The sequence below is a fragment of the Leuresthes tenuis genome, unplaced genomic scaffold, assembly GCF_036924035.1.
Source record: "Leuresthes tenuis unplaced genomic scaffold, fLeuTen1.0.hap1 SCAF_12, whole genome shotgun sequence".
Taxonomy (NCBI): Eukaryota; Metazoa; Chordata; class Actinopteri; order Atheriniformes; family Atherinopsidae; genus Leuresthes; species Leuresthes tenuis.
This window is the reverse complement of record NW_027325366.1, coordinates 20,204,196-20,228,001: the sequence shown is the minus strand read 5'-3', so window position 1 is coordinate 20,228,001 and position 23,806 is coordinate 20,204,196. Positions and strand designations below refer to the sequence as shown.

Below are 23,806 nucleotides of genomic sequence, written 5' to 3'. Positions count from 1 at the left end.
GGTGAGGTGATTCTTAATGATGATGGAGGGTAATGAATACGGTCTGCTTGTGACCTTGGCAACTGTCCCAGTTTCCGCTTTTAAGTGTGTGCTCTCACTGTCTGTCAACGCTCTGTCCATTAGCGGCTGTTGTCTCCTTCATGAGAAGAGCCCTTACTGTATGATGTTGCCGTGGTAATGACATGCGAGTGTTTCACTTAAAAAGTGGATAGAGTCGATCTAAGCCGAGCCGATTTTAGTGATAATATTAATCGTACATTTGAACCCCACGCTGAGAAAAGACTAAATTTGGTTGTTTAATCTCAAGAAGATACACAGATACACCATTTATTGGGATACAACATGTGACAAGGCGCTGCAAACCTCACCAAGCATGCATTTAGAGGCTTTTTTAGATGATTTAGAGCAGTTTTTACCGATATGTTACTCACCTCTGGTTGGTAATATTGGCAGAGGTTGAAAAGGTTAAATTATCCTTTTTCCTAGGCAGAGGCTAACTTTCAATAGAAAATTTGCAATGAAATATATAAATGAGTTGAATTAATGGCGTTTTACACAGTAGGGAATCATTTTTCTGTGTGATACAGATTTTACTATCAGTAAATGTGCTGCGTTACGCCATCAGGCTGAAAATGTATTGTTCAAATGTCGTTCTGATTGTGTTTTCTGTTGTACCAACTTTGTTTCTTCCAGGCATGATGGCACTGATTCCCCAGAAGATGCCGGTGATGTCAAAGTTGTGATAAACAGTTTCCACAGTAAGATCATCAAAGTCAGGGTGAGTTTATTCCTCAGATATACGTATTCTGTAGAGGACGCGGTGAGGTGCTTGCAGTTATTGGAGCGCTCTGCTGCGGTTGTCTATGATGCGCCTGGCTTTCCCAGATTACGGTTTATGTGTCAGAAGAATTTTAGACGCTGCTTGATGAAAATCTGTTAAAGCCACGTGTCTGCTTTATCATTTTAGGTGCAGAAAAAGGCAGAGAAGATCAATGAAGATCTTTTAAGTGAAACTAGTCAAAGCAAAGGCATATGGGACTCCATAGCAAGGTGTGTAATGTCAAATACAGCTCAAAGCTGATTGGCTTTAGTCGGCTTGAAATCCTCCTTCATCTGACAGTTACAACTGTGAGTTCACTGATTGATGGGTGTGTTGACGCTGCTTCCATTTGTCAATTACACTTTGCGGTTTCAGAAGACATTATTCCTCCCCTGGATCGAGACTGCAATATTATGCTGTAAGATCTAGTCTTGCGAAAAATATGTGCTTCTGTAGGTATGTGTGTGCATTTGAGTGTTCCCCCCCCCCCCCCCCCCCCCCAGCACTTCCTAACCGTGTGATCCCGTCTCCTCACTTAATGCTTGCTGTGTGAAGTGTTTGGAGCACTTTTGAGAAAAGGTAGGAAGATTTGCTGGAGCTCGTTTAACACATCAGGCTTGTTTCTCATATTCATTAGCATGCGGTGTTTCTTAGTCGTCTTCAGTCTTTTTGCTTTTCTATTTTTTAAATGTTTTTTGACACCGACAACTCTAGCTGACAAAGATGTTGGACTATTCACTTGCTTCGGGGGAACTACTGCAAATTTAGAAATGGTCCACTGTTGTCTTTCATGTTGTATTACCCAAGCGGGCGAGTCCATCATTTGGCTACAAAACCGGCTCTTTGAATTTGAACCTTTATGTCAAAGAGCATAAATACTCCTCCGGATGAGAGTACGTCAGCATCGTGTGTGAATGTCTATGAATTCTTGGCTAAACGAAGTTATTTAGGCACTAAAGTTACCAATTAAGCGCCGAAGTTCTCACGGTAGTTCTCCGTCATGTGGAGCTTGGCTTAGAGGAACAGCCCGCCAGATGTGAACCAGATGTATTGTATAGCGATTGAGCTCGTTTACACTGTATCCTACAGGAGTCTAACTGCAAGACCAAAAGTTGGGTGATCAAATGGAATGAAGTAAAAATCAGAATATTCATTTATTTTTTCAGTTTTTCGCTGGTTAATGGGACTCTCCAACAATGCCCGGCTCTTGGATCAGATGTGGTCTTTTTTTTAAAATGATCCAAATCTTAGACTCAACGACAGTTTTCATGGATCAGATTTTTGCCACAGTGGAGTGTCCCTCTTGGATTTTGTTTGGGATACCCTGCAAGGGCCCCTGTGTTCTGTGAGAAGGACCTTAAAGACACTTATTAATGGACGAACAAATGAATAAATGACAGGGTAAAGAACTCAACAATAAAAAATAAAACACAAAGTTCCATGAGACAATTAGAAGCGATGACGAATTGAATGACTATTTGAAAGAAAAATTTTGTGAAGAAGAAGAAAGTGAAGAGAAGTCCTTTCTGTCCGCCCTGTCTTGCTGCCGGGAACTCTGTAGGTTTAATGCTCTTTTCGCTGCTCTTGGAAATCACGAGCATCAGGGTCAAACAAGATCTGATGGAGTATCGGCAACTATGTTACGCGAGTGACTTCAGGGACCGCTCTCAAACGGAATCTTTTACAGGAATTGAATTCAGCTAACAGGGAAAAACGCTCTAAAGCATGTATTAGTTATAAAGCTGCTATCTGTTACTATCGTTTTCTTTGCTCACACATCTTGGCAGAAGCATGGAGATGTATTCAGAAGACGAGCTGATTTTAGAGGGTAGTAAATTTGACTGAGACTGGTGTCCATGGCAAAGAAGCTGGTGTTTGTGTGTGTGTGTTAGTCTTTTTTTTTGTTACAGTATGGGAAATGAAGGATGGATGAATATTACACAATGATCTAGTTCAGTCTACAGAGTTGGAGGTTGAACAGAAGTCGAGTTTCATCCAGATGGTGTCGTCCGCGGCTCCGGATTTATCCAGAGCTCTGTGGGTCCTTCCAGATCATCTCAGGTGATTCGGCCAAACAGGCTCTCACCTGACCTTCTAAAGCTGCTTATCTGGGGGACCCCATTGTTGTGCTGAAGGGCCTTCATAATGGCTGGCTTAGTCATCGTGAGCAGTCGATATCCCCTGACCCCCCCCCCCCCCCCCCCCCAATGTGTGGCGACTGCACAGAAGCCAGCCGCTCAGCTGCAGAGGCCAAGCAAGCCTCTTTAGAGAGGCATACTTTACGTTTTTGGAGTACAGGCAGTGTGGAAAAGCCACAAAATAGTATGAAAAGTCATTTGTCTTCCTTGGCCATCACTTTCTTTGTGTTGTATTGATGTGACTACCATGTTGTCTGTGTCAGAGAGTTTGATTTTCATTTTAGGCTGTAGAGACTTCTCCCTGCCCCCCCCCTCGCTTCCCCCCGGTGTCTTCCTGGAGCCTCGAGGCTTAGGCTGTGGTGGTGATCGAATGCAGGACAGACACTCCTTTCCTCATCAGCAGTCTGTTACAGACAAGGACACGCAGTTTAACTGCAGACACATCTGCCCTCCAGCGCAAGTCCTGATTTCTGTCCGCTAAATGTGCCTTGAATCATGAGCCATTGCTCTTTAATATCAGTGAGGGCACGCTAATGTGTTCGCAAGTGAGGAAAGTGTCCTTCGGATTACATTTTGTCCAATATGCAGCGGGAGAGCATTTTAGGCCACCTGTTCTATTTAAAACCTATTTGGCGATAACAATTGAACTAAGTGTACGATGCTGCTTTCGAGTGCATTTTTTTTTTCTCTCCTTCTTTTAGAATTCTTCTCTGCCCGCTGGTTTAGAGTTTAAGTGGCAGTGTGCTCCACGGGGAAGGCTGATACTCTGTGAGGGAACACATGTCAGCCACCTTAGTCCTCTCTATTATTTTCACCCATTAACTGCTTAAAACACACCAATTTTTCTCTTCACAATCATTCTGTTCCGGTCACTTTTTGAAAAACTGCAAGCAGCTGATTTTTGCCTGATTAACGACTCGGACAATTTGTTATAATGACACATTAGATCTGCTGCACTGGACACACGCACAGTTCATTGATAGAAGTGTTTGCGATTTAATCACCTCTAACCAGTTCTCTGTCTGCATTCACAAGCAGCAGCAACATGTTACCAGGGCAACATAGACCAGAGAGGGCTCGTGTTTGTCTAATTCTGCCAGACATCTTGGGTAAAATGATGCCTAAAACGTTCAGTTTAGGCTGTGAGATGACGTATTAGAATAGAGTTACTCAAAAATTCAACAATGTAACCACCTAAAGGTTTTAGGGAGTTGTTTTTGCATTGGGCCCAATTAAAATATCCTCTTGCAAATTTATGTAAAAGAAAAGGGAAACAGACCACGTACCTGATGATTCTGCTGTAACGCATTACTTTTTCTATTGGAAGTTGTAAAACGGATGTGATGGGAGTGAGACATCACGATTCCAAGCATGAGTCGCCAGAAACGGGCCTTAAACACGGAGACCTTAGACTCTTAACACGTGTGCGAAGTTAAAGCTCAAAAGAATGCAGGGCGTGCACATCTCAAAGGAAGACATCGCCCTCTCCTCACCAGCAGAATTTCTACGCCATTACCTAACCGTAAGCAGCGTACCGCAGCGAGGAGAGTGCCGCTCATAAAAGGAGGGAGAGGAGCCCATGTGATTGGGTGGGACTTTTACCGACTCCTTACACTCAGAATTGAAGATGGATGGGTTTTTTTTTTTTTTTGCAACTTGTGTCCCATTTGCCACTGCGAGTGGCAGGTTTGGCTGAATTGACCTTGTATATTCTTCAGTTTGAATATGTTAGAAGAGAGAGCTGCTTTAAGTGTCTGCAGTGTCTGTTCTAACACTTTCCTTCAGCTCTCTAGATGAGTGCCATCAGGAGCGGAATTGTCCAAATCGTGTCTAATGTGTTGATTTCCACACCATTTCCACCTCCGTTATTACTTAATTTAAATAAAACACCTCGGCCTCTGCATCGTGCCGCATGGGTGGTTTGAAAATGTCATTTTCTGGCTCTTCATCGCTATCACCCGTGGCTTTATGAAAGCATGGTGGCCACACAGGAGACGCTCTGATTTATTGCTCCTTATATGAAAACCAGACATCAATCAGAAAACTAATGCCTCGCGTGTTATGGCTTCATTTGCAGCATCACAGGTGGTGGCTCAAAGAAAGACGACGGAGAGAAGAAAAAGGAGGATGTTTTGAACATATTTTCCGTGGCCTCCGGTCATCTATACGAGCGTTTTCTGAGGTTAGTAACGTCCAACTAAGGCTCTTCATGCTGCTGCAGACGTTTGCCCCCGATTCTGACACTTGGTCTCGTCTCCTTTTTCAGAATAATGATGCTGTCCGTCCTCCGACACACAAAAACACCCGTCAAGTTCTGGTTTCTCAAGAATTACCTCTCCCCTTCTTTCAAAGTATGTGTTTTTTTTTTAAAAAAGAAGAAAGAAAACCAACGACCACAATGTGTTTGAGTCATTCACCCTTTTTCTTCTTTTTTTTCCTCACTCACTCAGGAGACCATCGCTCACATGGCGGAGTCGCATGGCTTTCAGTACGAGTTAGTGCAGTACAAGTGGCCCCGCTGGCTCCACCAGCAGACTGAGAAGCAGCGGATCATCTGGGGATACAAGATCCTCTTCCTGGATGTACTCTTCCCCTTAGCTGTGGACAAGATCATTTTCGTGGATGCCGACCAGGTGAGGCAGCGCGGGACTTGGAGTGAGACGCGCCTCGTAAAGATTTGTCGAGATTTCGCGGAGGCTTGCCTGTACTTAATCAACTCCTCGCTCTCGCCGTCTCACGCAGATCGTTCGGGCTGATTTGAAAGAATTGAGGGATTTGGACTTGGAGGGTGCTCCTTATGGTTACACACCGTTTTGTGATAGCCGCAGAGAAATGGAAGGCTACCGCTTCTGGAAAACCGGGTATTGGGCTTCCCATCTTGGACAGAGGAGATACCACATCAGGTATACTTAGATAAAAAAATAAAAGGGAAACAAATGCTGCTGTGGGGCCTGTAAATCATAAATTGCCATCATAAAGGAAATGTTTTGGAGGTTGATTGACATCGAGCCCCCCCCCCCCTGTCAGTGTGACGGCTAATCAGGTGGCAGCCAGTGGATGAACAGAGATCTGCTGGCTGATGAGAACGTGAAAAGTCTTCTGTCCATCTTTCTGCGAGCTCTGCAGCTGCACGCGTCTGGTCGTCAGTTACAGGGAGACGTGCCACCAAGAAAACAACGAAGCTTTCTTTTTGTTGGCCAGCTAGGCCTAAAACTCAATAAAAGTCGATACAGAAATAATTGGCGCCACTGTGGCGATTATCGGCTTTCTTCCCTCTTCTCCTCGTCAGGCTCTATGCTGATGAAAAGAGGCGAGTGCCAAGTGTCATTATCAGCTCTCTTTTACATCTTGCGCGTACCTCAGTGAACTGGAAGCTGTTTTAACGTAGATCTATGCAGAAAATTGGAGAAAAAAAGAAAGAATTAGCAGAAAGCAATGCTTTGGTGGCAGTTTGGTAAAAGACGGCCCTGCACCAGCTGCACATCAGAGCTGTTGGAGCTTAAAACAGCTGACTGGAAGTTTAGCAAATGGAAGTGAAAAAAATGTATTGATTGAATAGTATAGTAGTAATGAATAGGTTTATTATTTTTTTTTATTCTTTCATTTATCGTCTGCAGATCAGGATCACGTCTAAAAACAATGCGTTTTCTGTACCGATTTGAGGCCATTTTTGTTTTTCGTTTTTTCTCTTTCTGTGGCAATAGAATAGAAAAAACGCTTTATTCAGGGCAGTGTATTGTGTTTATGACCCTGTAACTGCGCAACATAGCTGGGTGACATTCCAACATAAAGGAATAGAGGTTTCAAAATACACGACCTTCCCTCAGCTGACATCAGAAAAGGAAAGGTCATATAACCCACTCGGACACGATGTAGCACAGCCTCAGTTCCTTTGGAAACTGGAGATGTTTGCTTTTACTTTTTAAATGACGTTGCTCAATCAAAGTTAACCCTGTCAGAAGCGACTTCTGCTTAATTGTGGACATTTTTTTCTGAATGCAGTGGCATAAGATCTTGACTTTACTGTTTGAATTACCCTTAACTTGACCTGTTTGACTGGACACCGCTGAAAAAGCGGTTAATGGATACCGGTGTGTTTAATTTTTTTGGCTCACCGTGGCAGGACAGAAGCAGTCAGGATGAAAGATGAGTCGCATCATTGAGTCCAGGGAAAACAAAGAGGCAGTGGCTGTCATCTACTTATTAAACCGACAGCCTTACACCCTTAGGTTTAGCGTTCCATGTAAGGAATTATTTGAATGTGCCGTCGTGGAGTTTTTCCTCAAACTCTTCTCCCCCTTTTCTTTTTCACGCAGCGCTCTGTACGTAGTAGATTTGAAGAAGTTCCGTAAGATCGCAGCTGGGGACAGATTACGAGGCCAGTACCAAGCCCTGAGCCAGGACCCCAACAGCCTGTCAAACCTGGACCAGGTCTATAGCTCACAGTATATCATATCACAGTACTGAATATTTCTTATTTGGACGAGCTCATTTGGATCTTTTCTCGTCTGTGTTATTCTCAGGACCTTCCCAACAACATGATCCACCAGGTGGCCATCAAGTCTCTTCCTCAGGAGTGGCTGTGGTGCGAGACGTGGTGCGACGATGCCTCGAAAGTCACAGCGAAGACCATTGACCTGGTGAGTCAGGCAGCTTTCAGAGTGAATGTCTATGACTGACAGAGAGCTCACAGCCACATTCGGAAATTTCTAAATAATCCATCTTTGGATTCATTTGTTTGTGAAATTCATTTGTCTTCCTTTTTGACACATTTTCACCTTTCTTGTGTTAGTGTACTGCAGCTGCTGCAGCGTTAAAATGTGACAGCGCTTGGCATTTAGAAGACAACTGAGGAGCAATCCTGCAGTGTCCTAAACTAATTTAGAGAATTACTGGACAGGCTCCAGTAGACTGGAATAGGAAGTATTGTCTCATTGTGGTATAGGTCACCACTTGGTAACTCAGACAGAAGGAAGGGGCCTAATGTCTTTTTAACAGAATCAAATCAAATTAGGAGCCAAGTGCCTGTCACAGGCGACGCTCGGGGCGGCGATCGGACTTGTTCAGACAAAGTGCCTCTGGTGGCGTGAGTGATGCGTTTCTGTCCGCTTTCATTGTGCAGTGCAATAACCCAAAGACCAAGGAGCCCAAGCTGACGGCTGCTGCGAGAATCGTGCCCGAGTGGGTCGAATATGACAACGAGATCAAGCGGTTGCTGAGAGAAGCCCAAGGACGGGAAGACACGGCGACGCGGGAGCATACGCCGCATCCCTCGCAACATAAAAAAGGTTAACGCTGGAGAAAAAAAATATCGATCTTTCCGCCGTTCTATTAGTCAAACTGTACGCTCCGTCTGATCTCCCTCTGCATGATTAACCTTTTTTTTTTTTTTCCCTTGGCCAGATTGTTTCCTTCCTTACCGACATGCTCATTCTCAGCATTTCTTTCCAACAGCAGACAACCGGCGCGATGAACTTTAGCGTCTGCCAGCACCACGCTGAAGAGGAAGGAGGCAGCACCTTTCGCATGCAGGCCACCTGTGAAGCTTGAAGACAGACACCTCCATCTAAACATAGCCACGGAGTGTTACATCCCCCAGCCGGAGGAGGATGTGATATTTTAAGAGATGCCATATCTGCCTCTGCAGTCAATACATCTTCCAAAACCAACGTAATTGTTAAAGTGCCAGCCGTGAACTCACGGTGTGCGATGAGCTCAATAGTCAGATCGCGGTAAGCGTGCGGTAATTGGAGAATGAAGTAAATAATAGGGAATAATAGGCCAGTCAAAGCACTATTAGGTGTGTTTGAAGAGAAATGGTTGGCATATATTGCACTTATAATGTATGCAAAGGATCAGATGAAGAAGGCACATTTCTGAGTATTTAATTGAGATCTTTGTTTTATGTGAAACTCTTATCAAGCCAATTCTTTGGGTGGTCTTGATTCGACATGATAAACCACACAAGGATTGTGAGACGCACGTCTGAAATGCCAAGCCAGAGTCGACTGTTATTAGATTTGCATCAAAAAAGTAGCACCAGGCCCAGACAACCACTTGATAAGCCCCACCCACCGCTGACAATCGTCCAGTCCTGGCTTATTGTTCGTTAAAAGATATTTCTGCCACAGCCAAGCTATGCGTCTCGCTTTGGTCCACGATTTGGAGCTGTGACGTTTCGACTCTCAGCCCTAAACCCCTCATCATATATTCTCACTAGTTTGTCCGCTACGGGTCGGTTAATCAGACCCAGGTTTAGGTTTCCATTCCACCTTCACAAGCCATAGACTACAAAGCTGCCTCCTAATCACACCACAAAGGGAATGAGTGCGACACTCATTACACCATTGACGCTTTTATCTGAAGCGAATAACAAGCGAGGAAGCTGTGGAAGTTCGGGATTGAGCCAGGAACTACCGCTCTACCTCCTACGCCTGCAGGAAGCCACTTTTTTTTAGGATTGTGCTGATGGATCTCTCTAAAACCAAGACATAACTTACAATAACTTGTATTAACCATCTGGACTGTAGCCCCAGTTAAGTGTTGGCAAACTTCTGACCAAAACGCATCGTCTTGACTGGGGAAGCTGGGGAAAATCTCTATTAATTAGTGAGCAAAGATGCTGTATTTTAAATAAGAAAAAGAACTCCACAGCAGGTTATTTACTGCCGTTGTAAGCTGTGCAGATGCTCTGGGAGGAGACATATGGGCTTGTTTAAAGAAAACTAAAGGAAGTTCTTTATAAGAACAGGGGTTTATAAATGGTGGTCTGTCCCTGTAAGACTTTGAGCTACTTCATTGATCAAATGCTCCTCATTTGCATATTTAGGGTCTTGGTTTATGGGTAGTACCGCACAGCACATAGGATCTTAACTTATAACAGTATGTTTATGGCAATTCATCCTCACCATGCTCGTCTTTTTTCTGGATATTTGAATTCCACAGGGAACCAGTGTTCTTGTCTCAGGTATAAGAGGTGTTGCTGCTCAGCAGAAGCCAACTGTAGTTCTGTCTTAAAAGGTCCATTTTTTTAAAGAAAAAATGGCTTCAGACAGTCTGCTCTCAGGGCACCCATCTTTCACTGTGCTGTGTCAAATGAAAATGTTTCTATTACTGTTTGGAGGGGGGGAAAAAAAAAAACAATAAAACCTTTGCTATAAATGGTGTTTGCGGATTCTTTCCTACGAGGGTTCTGTGGATGTGCGAGTCGGGCTCAAGTCTCTTTAAAGTAATCGTCTTACGTTGCAAAGTTTCCCCACAATAAAACCATTCCTTGTGCAATAGTCTAAATCCAGCTTAACGTACATAAATAGCTCTTTATTTACAGTTCAGAAAAACTCCATTCATATAAAAATATTAATGTACTTTCGGACAAAATTAATCTTGTGAATGGATGTGAAGTGGAGAGTCGGCAACATCTGGAAAACGACTGTTCACAGATGGATTGCTTCTCACAAGGCAGAGATTGGTTAGCATAGCAACAGAACTTCCCCAGTAAGAATTCAAAGTTGCATTATCCAACGACAACATTGCATCTTTAACTGAAGCCGGTCTAAAGTCACAATTTGCTACGCATTTTTTTTTGCAACACTTGAGAACTGACGTTGTTTTTTTTTCCTTTTTTTTTTCGTAATGTCAGCGATCTCCCTTTCAAATAGGGAGGAAAAGAATAAAAATTCACTCCGGCCGTGCTGGATGACAAGCTTTCTCAGTTGAAGTTGAACTTGAAGTTGAAGGGCCCGGAACCAAAGGGATTAAAACCCTGGAAGCCGTTGGAGCCTCTGTGGAAGTGTTGACTGTGACCCTGCTGGCTCTCTGGATCCATGGGGTCTTCTCCGTGGTCGAACTTGGTCCTCATCTCTAGAAAACATCAGTACAGAGCAACGTCACTAAATGTATAGTCCAGCTTTTGATTTGGCAATCAAGACCCAGAGATCTTCACATAAATAAGGAGTGGAGGCAACACAGCAATGATGCCATCCAGATTAAGAAGACTATCTACAGAACAATCAATACATGGGCCTGACATTTACTGCAGGACGGACACCAACAGCTTTCCCAGCTCTGCAGAACTCTTTACCTGGATCAGTCAGAACCTCTTTGGCCTGAGCGATGTCTATGAACTTCTTCTCCGCCTTCTTCTTTTCCTCTGGATCCTGGAAGTTGTCCGGGTGCCACTGTTGGGCCAGTTTCCTGTAGGCCTTGATAATCTCCTTCTTCTGGGCGGTTCTTTACCATTGGGAGGGCATGAGCAGCAGATTAGAGATGAACAGCCTTCATTTCTTAATGTCAATACAAGCAACATCTGTCCAAGTGGGAGAATGATTCCCTTGTACCAAACCATTACCTTATAGAACCAAAAATGCCTCTGTTGGCTTCAATCTGCACCGTCTTAAATTTTTAGCAGTGCCTCTGAACTCAAAAAAAAGATTAATTATGTAATATTTAAGTGCAGTGGGGCATTTTAAAGACTTTTAAAGTCATTTTCAGTGCATAACCAAAACCTGAACATTGCTTTCTTTTAAAAGCAACCCGGTCCCTGAACACCTCCGCAAACCCCTTTAAAACTCCCCAAACGCAGCGATCAGTCCCCACCTCTTCACTCCAAGGATCTTATAATAATCCCTCTTCTTCGACTGTTTGAGGAGTCGCTGAGCTTTCTCCAGGCCTTCTTTGATCTGACGGTCATTCTCGCTGTGTTTTGCGGCAGCCTCGTAGTCTTGAATGGCTGGAAAAGGTAAAGCAGGACAGAATCAGCCGTGCTTAGTCACTGAAAGCAGCTTAAATGGTTAAGTGAAGTACAGCATTCAAAGAGAGCACTCCGATGGCTTTACGACATCTACGGCATTCTTCAGCAAAGCACAAACTTATCAGAGGTTCATGAATGCATCACAAAAGCACAGATGAGTATTTAGTAGCGTTTGTATTATGCTGATGATTTGTTGGCTTTGTGATCATCAACTTGACTTAGGAATTAAATAGTCCGATTTTCTGTAGTTTTAAGTGACTTCAAAGCATGAATTGTTGTTGTGTAGTGAAAGGCTCAGGGCCTCGTTTCAAGCGCAGCTGCTCGGCATGCAGAGGATTTGAGTAAGAAATTTAATTTCGTCTGGTAACATCGCAGAAACAGCAGAGCCAAAGGCAGTAATGCACGATGACAGCAGCTCCGCGAACAGAAAAATGCCTCTCCGGGAAATCGCATTAGATTACAGAAAAACGCATTAATGTCTGGCTGACAAAGGGAGGCATGACTGAGATGCCCCCGATTCAAATGCATCTACAGGCTGGGAGGTGATTAATTAGGATGGCTGGTTACTGTACATTTAAGGCAGCATTTTAAAGGCGGTAAAGATAGCTTGTGCCAGTGAGAGAAAGACGATGACAGGTGAACAGATGCAAAAAAAAAAAAATGACCTATTCATTTAAATGAACATCCCATCTGTACAGAAACTTAATGCAACTCAGAGTAGTCAGGAGGACACTCAGCTGCCTGAGCTCTGCTTGTTGTGCCACCATTAGGGCACAAGCGGCACATTTGGAGAGGAGCAGTTTTACCGACTCTTAGCACTTCACTGACAAACCACTAAGCATCGTCAAGAGAGACGACTTCAGAACGGTCCGCACCACCTTTATCCGTCAGTGTGTCGATGGCTGGGCTGCTGGATTGTAAACAAGACCATGTCAGACAACATCCTAATTAAATCTCCGGACAAGAACCGCCAGACGGCTGCTGCTTAACTATCGGATGAGACTGTGTGGCAGAGCAGCGTCCCGGCACGCAAACACGTCATTGCTCTGATTGATCGGAAGTCTTTCCAATAATGTCCTGAGGCTCCAAGATCAAAGTCTGTGGAAAACGCTGCCTCTCACATGACAACGACACGAGGGCCTCGAGCCTCGTTTATCATTTGCGCATTCGTCGAACGAGGCCCTGGCTTAAGAAATAAAAAAAAAAAGAAAACAAATTAAAAGAGCATCTGGTATTGTTGACTTAGATTAAATCAAAGGACGACCTACATTAAATGAGTCGGTTCATGTCTTAATGATTTGATATCCTTTATCCGGCGCTTGTCTTTGGCGGTAAACTCATGCAGTGAGCTGTTGCAGCAGCAGCTTCGGGCTGTTTGGGTGCTTTGAGGCTTGTTTACCCTGGGAGTGTGTACCGAGGTGAATTAAACACTCGGGTTTTATGTCGGTTTAAAGGCCCTCGTGAGGTCTGCCATCCCTACCTGCTGATGCGTTCGCGCCACGCTAAAGACAACGCGGCGTAACACACACTTGGGCTCGGCCTGCATCTCCTGCGGCTGCACGGACGATGAGATCTTGGCTGATCTGTCTGGAATGATGGTGGTGGGTGGTTTTTTTTGTTTGTTTTTTTAACGGGGTTTTTAACCAGACAAACAACAGAAGGGAATATCTGATCAAATTAGGCTGTTTGCAGATTATATGATCCTGATTCCATTGAGCAGAGAGCTTTGCATCATGTCCTCTCGTTGCTTTTACAGCTGCTGTTTATCTGTATACTGACCTTTACAACTAACACTTCCGAGTAGTTGACTGGCATCAAGCTAAAATTTAACGCCGTCGTCACAGCAACCCGACATGGATATTTCCCTCTGATGACCTTTTCAGCCCTGAATCAAAATATAACATTTTTACCACATATTGATCTTTTTTCTTTTTCTTTATCATCGTTTGTTGTTTTTTCTTATAACGCATGCACACCAATGACATATCAACTAAGGATTATATTAGCGTACCGAGGCGGCCTCTAAATGCTTTTAGTCTTGACGCGCTGTTTTTTTGGGTCTCAATTTTCTGATGGGTTTAAACCTTCTGGCAAAATAAACCAAAGTATGTGAACAAGAGCGGCTTTGTTAGCCGCAAATTTTTAAATGAAACGTTTCTGTCCGATTTGTGAAGGTGCTGCTTGTTGCTGCTGCACACCAGGACAAGAACTCCACAAATCCAACGGTCTATCAAGTCTTCTTGAAGGTCTTCTGCAGTCAAGCGGGTGTTACGATTTGCCTTTCTTGCAATCCTACAAACAGTTTTTGTCCGTTTTGTCTTCCAGACCTCAGCATCCCCTTTTCCGGAGATTTTTGAGGACATTACCAACTTAGGAAAATCACAAACTGAATACTCTTTGCTAAATTGGTTTAAATTTGAGTGACAGGCAGGTGCTCAGAGGAGCCCGTGGCTCCCGATTGTTAACTGCATACTGAAAAAAAGAATTAATTGTTAAATGTATGCCCTTTAGCAGCGAGTTCATCATCTCTTCTACTCACTTAAGTACTCACAGTATGGGTTAGAGAAACTTCAGCATTCCCCTGTACTTTGTTCAGTCTGTGTTGTAACTCAGACAGTAACCCCCCCCCTTTTCGCTACCAGCATTTTCGTGCATCGATTCTCGATACCACCCCTTTGCAATGCCTGCGTCCATTTTTTATTATCGGAAAGGAATGAAGACCATGTTGAAATGGTGAAACAACAGCAGTTAGGGTGAGAAATGCATCCTACCTTCTTCATACTGTTCGTCTTGGATGTAAGCCTCTGCTCTGTCCTTCAGCACATTAACATTCTCAGGGTCTGACTCGAGGACTTCGCTACACGCCGAGACGGCTCTGCTCGCCTGCTGGTCCTGGTCAGTGGAAAAAGCGGGATGGTCACGTATATATTCTCTCATAAATAAGCCTTTTCCCGTCACAGTTAAGGCTCTTACTTGTGCGAGCGCATGGCATATTCGCTCCATGGCAAGTAGTAAGAGTTGGGGCACGTTGGGCTCAGACTTCATCACAGCCTCGTACTTGCTCACTGCGTCTTGGTACCTAAGAGATCAGGGAGGAGGTCGGTGTTCAGCGAGCAGAATGCATCACCACTCCCACAAACGTCTCCCCATTTGATCTTGTGAATGTCATACAGTCTCCATGTTAAACGTTATAATATGCGACATCCATTCACTTTAAGACGGTATTTCAAAGTCTGTAAAACCAGAAAAGTGTGAGTGGTTGAAGTAAAAAAAAATCCCCGAGATAGATATGGAACATTTCTTATTATTATTACTGAAATATAAAAATTCCTCACTTAGAAATATATCTGTATTTCTATATTTGCAGGGACAATCTCTGACATAATCCTCAGCACTTTCCTCGAAATGTAAGCATCCTACAACCAAATGCCATCCTAAATCCAAACTCGGGTCTATAACAATCTTTTGAAGGTGAGGAAAGACCAAAATGTCCTCACACCTCTGGTATAAAACACAATCTGGGCCCCATTTAAGCACATACATTAACACACAAACTTGTTTTTCTATCTTTGTGGTTATTCCCCACTGACATAATGCATTCCATCGCAGCTGTATGACTAACTGTAGCCCTAACCCACAGTAAAAAACCTGATTTAAGATAAAGGGCCCTCCATTTGGTCCCCACTGAACATGTTGGAATCCCCAAATATAGCGAGGGGGGGGGGGGTCTTCATTTGTTTTGATGAGTATAGAGAAACAAATACACACTGACCTCTGTTCTTGGATGAGTTCCTCTGCAGACTGGATCTGTTTATTGAGCTTCTTCACCTGCTTGTAATGGCTGTAACACTGCTTGTGATCGGGATCCAGCTTCAGGCACTCGCGCACCTCACTGCAGATCAAACGAGATGAGGCAGAGGGGAAAGTACTTATTTCATTATGTCACCTGATGCATGTGCTGTCGGGCCAAATGGCAGGATGGATAACAAAATTGAGAACTTTTTAAAAAAAGAACAGGCTCTGCAAAACAGAAAAAAATGAAAGAAACAGCTTATTTCAACCATGTAGTCACTGTTGAATCACTGTAAATAAATGGCAGGTTACGTATCATCAGTAAAAACTGCAGAGTGTTTGCTGTTCCTCTCTTACGTACTTAATTAATTGCATACAAATAATCAGGATGTGTCCAAATAAAGGTTGGACACAAGCATTTAAATGGGGGTGGTATCAAGGCCACGAAATCTCACAGAGATCAAAGAGGGAGTTGCAGTCACTGTCTGAAAAACAGCGAGTGGAAATGCTCTGTCGCGACCTTCAAATTAACTACATTCATACTTTTGATCCCTGCCTGAAAGATGGTTTATTCAAAATCAACTTTTAAAAGAGAAAACGGTCTGGAGGTGGATCTTACGTGAGGGACATCTCATGGTCTCCGAGATTATAGTATATGGTGCTGAGCTTGTAGAAAGCCTGAGTGTTGTCGTTCTTTAACTTGGATGCAGCTTTGAGGTCACTGATGGCCCTCCCCATCTCGCCCATCTGAATAAAACACTCTGCTCGCATCTCACGAGAGGTTGCATCCCATATGCAGGTCTGTAAGAGGTGAGAAAGAACTCTTTACAAATTGTTGTTGCTAATCAAATGCTTTCTATATTCGGCAGTGATGACATCAAGGACAATGTTATGCTTGCAGGGTGATTACTGACAAGGTATGGCTCTTACTTCAATGATGGTGTCAAGCTGGGCAGCAGCTGTCATATAATCCTTGCTGCTGAAGCTGCTGCGTGACTGAGCCACCAACCGCTGAATTTCATCCGACTTTACCAGCTGACTTTGGGCTTCTTTCTCTTCTTTCTCGCTGGGGTTGGACTTCAGCTGGAAGATGTCAAGGCAATGCAGTCCAATAAGTACTTTTAGCCATGTTTAAAGTGCTGCACTTGTACAGTTAAAGGCAAACAACGCGATTGAAGGCAGGGCAGAATATGAAATATGACTCGCAGATGGTAGATCAGAAACCAAGAGAGGTACATTAACTCTCCTACTCTCACCAATGCATTCCTGCACAAGCTCTTATATTTCCAAAGAGATTCCAGTGCCAACTTCTGCCTCCTGACAGCAGCTCATCTTACAGCAGTGCTCCCAAACCTATTACATTGTGATCATCCTCATCATAGAAGTCATTATATGTACAAGAGCAATCTCAGCTCACAAAAACATCACTAAAAAGAACCGATAACCCTTTAAGAGCTTCCTGCTAGCTCAGCTTAGGGAAGAGCATAAATGTGATGCATTAGGCTCGGCCAGTAGTTGTGGACTGCTGAAACAGCAACACGGCGCGCACCTCTGGACAGATTCTTTGGCATTATATACACCGCCCATCCGAAACTGCAGCAACCAAGACAGTGGTCCTTTCCCATGCTTCAAGAGGGTGTTCGGGTGATTTGTTTGCAAATTCATTACCAAGATGGAAAATTGGGTGCGTTTGTCCTGATGTCACAAACCTATCTGCACTAGGTAACAACACCATCTATGCAGCTACATCAGTATTTATGCAGATACGCTGGTGATGTTGTTTTCAAACAGCATGTTCCTTTCTGCACCATCTGTACAAAAGCGTCCCCTCAGCCTCTGTTGAAGAAATGTTGCTCTCAACTGCCCTGCATAGAGCCCATCAAAATTCATCTGTGTTAATCTAATCAAAACCCCATTTGGAGATGGCCTGAACTGCAATTGTGACTGAGTTTATAAAGATGCATCTCAGTGTAGACGCGCCGGCTTCTCAAATTATATTCGAAAAGGGACGTTTTGCATCACTCAAGGACTGACACAGAACGACGACATGAGATCCAGAGTGACAGCGATGATTAGAACGTTCCCGGAGAAAAAACACTAAGGGGGTTTCTGTGCAGTCCCCCGACCACAGAGTCGTCATCTTATCTCCATACTTACAATGCTAACACCTGACTAATTACCACAGCAACCCAGGCAGAGAGCTTGAAACTGTCTGGACATATAAATTGATAACTAGTAAATAGCAGCATGGTCAGTCTTCACAAAGATATACATTGAAAAATGTAGCAAATGATCAGTGGGTATCATTTATTCTTTGTGGTATTGTTGCTGAGGATTGAAGACTCGGTTAACATAGATTGAACCGAGAGTTCCACGCTATATTTAAAGTGACGTCTCCTCCTGTCAGGAAAATGTTTTTCCCTTCCATTTTGAGACATGATGCTCCTTCGTCCCTTGAGCCAAGCTGTAGAAAATGTAGCACACGCACTTTGAAAATCTGGTTTGAAGAGTGGCCTGAGAGGCAGCTGGAGAAATCAAACGGAAATTTGAAACCACCCCTAAATCTGACTGAGATCTCATTTGCATAGTGGGAATTACATGCATTTTTCTGCTGTCCAGACTTTGCAATCTAGAAACGGGGAATTGAATTGAACTTCCTCCTACTTAGATTTGACAGAGCTTTGTGCTTTGGTAAACTCTCCAACTCTCAAACAAACTTTCTTAGGTCTTATTACAGTAAGGTTATGTTTTATTGTTTAGTAAATGTTCAAATAAATATACTCTTTGGAAAGGAAAATATCTATCGATTTTTTTCTCTCCTCACAAGCATAGACAGTGATGGCTCCACTTCCTCACACTGAAAACCATAAAAATACTTCATCCTTGTATCCCTTTATTTCAAATCATGTTGAGCAAAGTATATTTGTCATGTTTCATTATTTTTGCATCCCAACCAGGCCACAGATCAACACTGACACCTCCTGGAGAACTTTTGCTGCTGTAGCTGAGCTTAAACTAGATACTCTTGCACTCACCACTTTCTTGAAGTCACCCTCCGCTTCATCCAGCTTTCCCCACTTCAGAAGAAGGTTTCCTCTCTGAAGGCGTGCCTGTAGAGAAACAGTTGGAGCTTAGTTTGCATGAAACTGCATATGTAGATTTGTCGAAACAGATGAGCAAATTCCCAGCACACGTGCCCCTACAGCTGAGACAAACTAGAAACCAATGCGCACATAAATGTAGCGTGTTCTCACAGATCCTTTTGCACACATCTTCCTCTCACAATTCTGTCAAACCCACAATGTAAGCATGCATTGTAACGCAAAACAATGTGAAAGATATTCCTTTTCAGACCAGCTGCATAAATAGTCACTCACAGATGTGAAGTCTGGTTTGAGTTCAATGACTCTGCTTAAGTCCGGCAGGGCAGACTTTGACTTCCCCATGGCTAGAAACACAGTAGCTCTCCTGTAGTATGCCATGTAGTTCTTGGGATCTCCATCTGACAGAATCCCCAAAGAAGATAGGATAACACAAGTTTAGATTTTTTTTTCCCTTTTATTGCACCTCTTGATATAAAAGCGAAGATAAACAAATTCCGTAACTCACCCACAGCAGCATGGAAATGAGACAGAGCATCAGCTAGCTGGCCAGCAGCAAGCAGTTTCTTCCCCATCTCCATGTGATTGTCCACACTTCCATCTTTGCCACATTTTACTCCTGGAAAACAAGCACACGTCTAAACGTAATTGACCCGATCGTTGCTGTTCATACTGCCACGAACTACAACAATACAGCACTCAGTTTCTGATTTATTATTACAATGACCTACAGTACTATGACAACAGCAGGTAAATCCCAGCAATTTGACATGTAGCTATTACATGTATGCCCACAGTTACCTACGGGTTAACGGACAAAGAAAGACAATAGCCACCGTCACCAAAGAAGTGCGTTAGTACTCATTCATTCAATAATGTATTTTGCCGAAACAAGTTGGTGAAATTACTTTAATTAGTCAAATCGACATGATTGGTTAGCTTAACGTCAGCCAACACAGCTAGCGACTTAGCAAGCTAACCCTGTCATTGCCATTGACATATGTCAGATTGACCAAACCATGTCGTCTGAATGACCAAAGTTCAAGTAAATGGCAACGTTAAGAGGATAGTTAGTAACTGTTTCAAACTGTTAATAAAGTACAAAAAGTTAAGACTCCTACCTTCAAATCGCATATCAATCAAAACAAGAATATACGGCATGTAAGTCAGTAACTTGTGGGTTACATGGTCAATGGAAACCATGGTTAGATTTAAATCTTACAAGTCCTCTCTCGTTATGCCCCACAGACGTCAGCTGACGTTGTTTTAACTAATGTTCAGCTTAATTCTCAGCACTCCCATGTGTTGTGCAGCAGCGCATTGCTTCTCTTAGCCCAGCCACAGCAGAGCAGCACACTCCAATGACCGGTCGTGGGTGATGCCGATTGGCTGGATTGTATGGAAAACCCCGCCCACAACTGCTGGCGCAACGGAGAGCAGCCACGGCAGCACTCGACGGATGCCGTGTGCGCGTGAGTGCGCGCACCTGTATTTAAATTAGGGACACAGCAGCCTGTCACCTCACTTTTGAGGACTTAAAAAGAAAGCAAATTAAATCGTTCAAATTTGAGGTTATGCCATTAAGGTTTTGGCTATTTCGAAAGCCACGCTTAAGCTTGGTCAGTAGGTGAGAGACACTTTGGACAAGTTTAAAGTCTTTTGAACACTTTTAGAAACGTGAAAATTGCACAGTTTTACTTTTACCTAACAAAAACAGCAAATCAAGTAGTTGATTTGAGTTAATAGCAGTTTTATACCAATGAATCCATAAACTTTGGTGCTCATCTCCCTGGACATTACATCATTGCAAGACAAAGCCTTGTATGTGTGTAATATTTATATCCACAGGGTCCATCAGAAAAATAAAACTTATCTCAAGCAAAACTCCAATACTCTATGAATTCTGTGACATTGTCATGTTTTATGAAAATAGAATGTTAAAGTTAAATGGATAGATGGATGGATGGGTATTCATTGTGTTTTTTAAATTTTTATTTTATCACATCTAATACAGTTTCTCTTGAAATGTAAATTAAAGTATCTTACAGATCCTAACACAATGCTTGTGTTGATATCAGTAAAGCATCAATTAGTCACTGCATTCATGGAGTTGGCCATAAATGAAAACAGAAGCATCGGAGAACATTTCATGTCTCACACATATTTTTCATTCCTTGTTATAATCAATCTCAAATTGGACTTTAATGCTAAACTTTCAAGGCATCATAAAATACATCATCATAGTGTTGATCAGTAAATGCATCCAACGGCCAGCATTTAGGGATATCACGATTGTCAATATAAGTTCTGGCACAAGTGGCTCTTTCATGCTTTCATGTAGTTTTTTGTAGAAATAAACCATTCTCAAGTGGAGCTAGAAGATTTCATGATAAACTAAACTGACAGAGGCATTTAATCAGGATCATTGTGTTGTTATTACCACTAATAGCCCAACACCCACCGTGACAAGTCAGACAGTCTGCAGTGAAGAAAACATTGAAACGCAAGTATGGTCTTGATATGAAATTTCTTAGAAACCAAATCGTCTCAGGAAATGATTATTTTCCTTCTTCAAAGATAAGTCATACATAAGAATTAGTGGATGTTGTCTTGGTGTTGCTAGAGATCGTGGAGATGCTGCTGATTTCACTGCCAGTGGTGGCCCTTGATTTTCTGCTCCCGCTGGTCTCTGTGCGAGCCGAGGACACGCTCCTTTTTGTTGGAACATATGCGTAGCCAGGGTACTGGTATGCAGGGTATGTCTCTGGGCTGTAGGGGATCAATTCAGTTTTGTTATTTTCTATTACTAGAAGGTGGAGGAAGATGACAATTTGGGGAAAAAAAATAGGAAAAGGAAGATATATAGTGGCAGCATTCTACCTTGAGCTGAATGCTTCTCTCCCAGCTAAGATACTGTAAATAAGGCCTCCTGAAACGAGTAAGGTAGAGCCACCCCAGCCGATAAAGACACCGACACCTATTTCAAACCTGGTGATAAATGCAAGAATGATTCAAATGTTTATCCTCTCTGACAGAAAAACAAATTGCTATGCATCTTACATACACATTTGTTGTATATGTTTTGAATTGCACATACTTCTGTTCTACAAATGTAGGGTCTTTAAAGTTTGCTCTGATTCTGTTTCCGTAATAGGAGAAAGCAACCATGGCACACAAACCTGTAAAGACAGAAACTTTCCTTCACAGATGAGTCGCTGAGCATGCAGCAATGTGACTACTTTCAAATGACTCTCAATTTTACCTCCTATCAGGTAGTTCATCCCTCCAGCAAAGGTTACTTTTGCATTAGTAATCTCTGATCCTCCAATCTTGGTGCACTTCATTCCCACCAAGACCAGAATGGATCCAAAGAAAGCCAGAACAATACTGATGATGATAAGGGCCCGACACATGTGAATGTCCCCTGTTCAAGATCAGAAACAGATAATTTAACACGCACTAAACGATCCAGATGAAAATACTGGATTTATTGGGTCCTCAGATATTTTACTTACAGTTCAGGTCAAGCAATGATGGAATTCCCTTGCAGTCAGATACTCCTGTTGAATCAGATATACAGTCTTTCCACAAGTTGGAGAAGTAGTTTGACGTTGTCAGGACTATGCTGCCAACCTCAGACCAAGTCCAGATCTCCGTTGGCATCGTGGAGCAGACGAGGATCCATCCGCTCACACAGACCACAAAGCAGCCTATTTCAGTGTACATCACCACGGTCCTGTAGCCCATGTTGGTGTTGCGGTTCAGCTGCCGGACGGAGAAACAAGAAAGCCAAACTCTAGAAACTGTGGGACGCTCACTGCTCTGAGCTCACTGCTCAGCTGCTGCACGCAGATGGAAAAAAAACCAACACACTGAATCACAGACACACGCATGACTCCGTTTGTGGTTTGTGTACATCATCACATGTTTTGCCTTGAACTGCATTTCTTGTGTTTAGTAAAGATCACTTAAGTTAATGTGTTTGCTGTTGATACCCAGGAGCCTTCCAGAACAGACTCAGTTTTGAGGACTGCGTAGCTCTTACATCAGAGGTTGTTCCTAAGCCAAACGTGATGTGGCGCAGCAAAATTTGGAGAAAGCCACTTGATGGACACATGTTTTTGGCATAAAAATGAGCATGCACATGGTGCTGCATTGAAAGGACAGTCCCAAGCATAACCATAATTCACTGTGAGGCAAAATGTTTCTTTTGAATACCAATTTATTTGTACTTTCCACATATTTTCCAGCGACATTTCTAACTGGAATGCATGCCTTGGTTAAATAACAACAGTATCAAGAGTAAACATAACATTTTACACACAGTACAGACCTGTTTGCCAAAAAATTAAATAAAATGAAATAAAAATAGTGTTTTCTTTCAGGGTGAGCTTTCCTGTTTGACATTTGGTCTGATTTAAGGACGTTACGTGTTGTCAGGGTTAAGATATAATCCCTCTGCAAAAGAAAGATGTGTGAAATATAAGTAAAAACAGTCTAATGTTGAAAATGAGCATTCTTATCAAATAATCTATTTTGAAAGTATATGCCAGCAACCCATTAAAAAGTGCAGTGACATATTACCGCAATGCTTACAACCACTCTGTAGAGTATTTGGGAACTGAGGACACAAAATGTCGTCCCTTCTTGCTCCATATCAGCTACTTAACAGTTGGGAGTCTTTTGTCTTGTGTTTTTCTTCATAATTCACCAACTGTTTCTCATGGTTTATCAGGTTGGGCAGACCAGTTTAGCATTATGGAGCCATGCTACTGCAACATGTGCAGTCTTTTGATATTGTCCTACTGAAATAAAGCACATTATCTGGATGGCAGCACATGTCGCTCCAAAATCTGTATGTACTGCACATGGTGCGCATTGATAACTGTGCACTGATAACCAGTCAGATAGTGCCTTTACTTATTAGCCTTGAGGAATTGCAGGCCTTGAATTATAAAATTATCATTTCAAATTCTCGTTTCATCAGAGCTCAAGACACTTTGGTTTAGTTAATATTAAATGAGCCCAGAGAGCACGCCAGGGTTCCTGGATCCTGGCGGTTGGAGCTTGTGCATTTATTTCAATTACAGAACGGTGTCTGTTTTTGATGTTTCTTAAACGCCTAAAGATCAGGGCCATTCATTATTAGTTCAGATGATGAAATTCCCCCTAAAACCTTTATCGTTCTTTACCGAGAAACATTGTC

The 23,806-nt window shown here is 42.9% G+C and overlaps 3 protein-coding genes across 6 annotated transcripts in view; 1 reads left to right on the top strand and 2 right to left on the bottom strand.

Moving 5' to 3' along the window:
* Positions 1 to 10,083, top strand: part of uggt2 (UDP-glucose glycoprotein glucosyltransferase 2) — a 40,507-nt gene extending 30,424 nt beyond the window's left edge. The window contains exons 31-40 of one of the 4 annotated variants that reach the window (XM_072396988.1): positions 694 to 778; positions 968 to 1,050; positions 5,036 to 5,140; positions 5,225 to 5,309; positions 5,409 to 5,591; positions 5,701 to 5,861; positions 7,275 to 7,389; positions 7,482 to 7,598; positions 8,081 to 8,246; positions 8,416 to 10,083. In XM_072396988.1, the coding sequence (XP_072253089.1) occupies positions 694 to 778; positions 968 to 1,050; positions 5,036 to 5,140; positions 5,225 to 5,309; positions 5,409 to 5,591; positions 5,701 to 5,861; positions 7,275 to 7,389; positions 7,482 to 7,598; positions 8,081 to 8,246; positions 8,416 to 8,438 (1,123 nt within the window). In that variant the 3' untranslated portion in view covers positions 8,439 to 10,083. Of the gene's footprint in view, positions 1 to 693; positions 779 to 967; positions 1,051 to 5,035; positions 5,141 to 5,224; positions 5,310 to 5,408; positions 5,592 to 5,700; positions 5,862 to 6,001; positions 6,207 to 7,274; positions 7,390 to 7,481; positions 7,599 to 8,080; positions 8,247 to 8,412 lie in introns of those variants that run through there. The other 3 variants (XM_072396987.1, XM_072396989.1, XR_011917954.1) reach the window with 3 other exon arrangements.
* A 171-nt stretch (positions 10,084 to 10,254) lies between these two features.
* On the bottom strand, positions 10,255 to 19,947 carry dnajc3a (DnaJ (Hsp40) homolog, subfamily C, member 3a). The gene is made up of 12 exons (XM_072396986.1): positions 19,722 to 19,947; positions 19,109 to 19,219; positions 18,877 to 19,001; positions 18,535 to 18,609; positions 16,430 to 16,582; positions 16,119 to 16,300; positions 15,480 to 15,599; positions 14,681 to 14,786; positions 14,479 to 14,599; positions 11,554 to 11,686; positions 11,039 to 11,187; positions 10,255 to 10,818 (listed from the first exon to the last, which is right to left on the bottom strand). Exons 1-12 carry the CDS (start codon positions 19,801 to 19,803, stop codon positions 10,667 to 10,669), a joined length of 1,509 nt encoding a protein of 502 aa, XP_072253087.1. The 5' UTR covers positions 19,804 to 19,947; the 3' UTR covers positions 10,255 to 10,666.
* A 1,004-nt stretch (positions 19,948 to 20,951) lies between these two features.
* On the bottom strand, positions 20,952 to 22,408 carry LOC140319379 (claudin-10-like). Its single transcript, XM_072396984.1, has 5 exons — positions 22,116 to 22,408; positions 21,863 to 22,024; positions 21,698 to 21,779; positions 21,481 to 21,588; positions 20,952 to 21,369 (listed from the first exon to the last, which is right to left on the bottom strand). The coding sequence occupies exons 1-5, from the start codon at positions 22,345 to 22,347 to the stop codon at positions 21,183 to 21,185; spliced, it is 771 nt and encodes a 256-aa protein (XP_072253085.1). The 5' UTR covers positions 22,348 to 22,408; the 3' UTR covers positions 20,952 to 21,182.
* Between the last annotated feature and the right edge of the window lie 1,398 nt (positions 22,409 to 23,806).

Excerpts from the sequence above, each read along its gene's own strand:
- LOC140319379 (XM_072396984.1), bottom strand. The coding sequence starts at position 22,347 with ATGGGCTACAGGACCGTGGTGATGTACACTGAAATAGGCTGCTTTGTG. Across the intron at positions 21,780-21,862 it reads GATGAACTACCTGATAGGAG|GTTTGTGTGCCATGGTTGCT; the intron begins GTAAAATTGAGA and ends CTGTCTTTACAG. Across the intron at positions 21,370-21,480 it reads AGAGAAGCATTCAGCTCAAG|CCCAGAGACATACCCTGCAT; the intron begins GTAGAATGCTGC and ends GATCCCCTACAG.
- dnajc3a (XM_072396986.1), bottom strand. The coding sequence starts at position 19,803 with ATGGTTTCCATTGACCATGTAACCCACAAGTTACTGACTTACATGCCG. Across the intron at positions 19,220-19,721 it reads GATTGATATGCGATTTGAAG|GAGTAAAATGTGGCAAAGAT; the intron begins GTAGGAGTCTTA and ends CTTGTTTTCCAG. Across the intron at positions 14,600-14,680 it reads TATGCCATGCGCTCGCACAA|GACCAGCAGGCGAGCAGAGC; the intron begins GTAAGAGCCTTA and ends TCCACTGACCAG.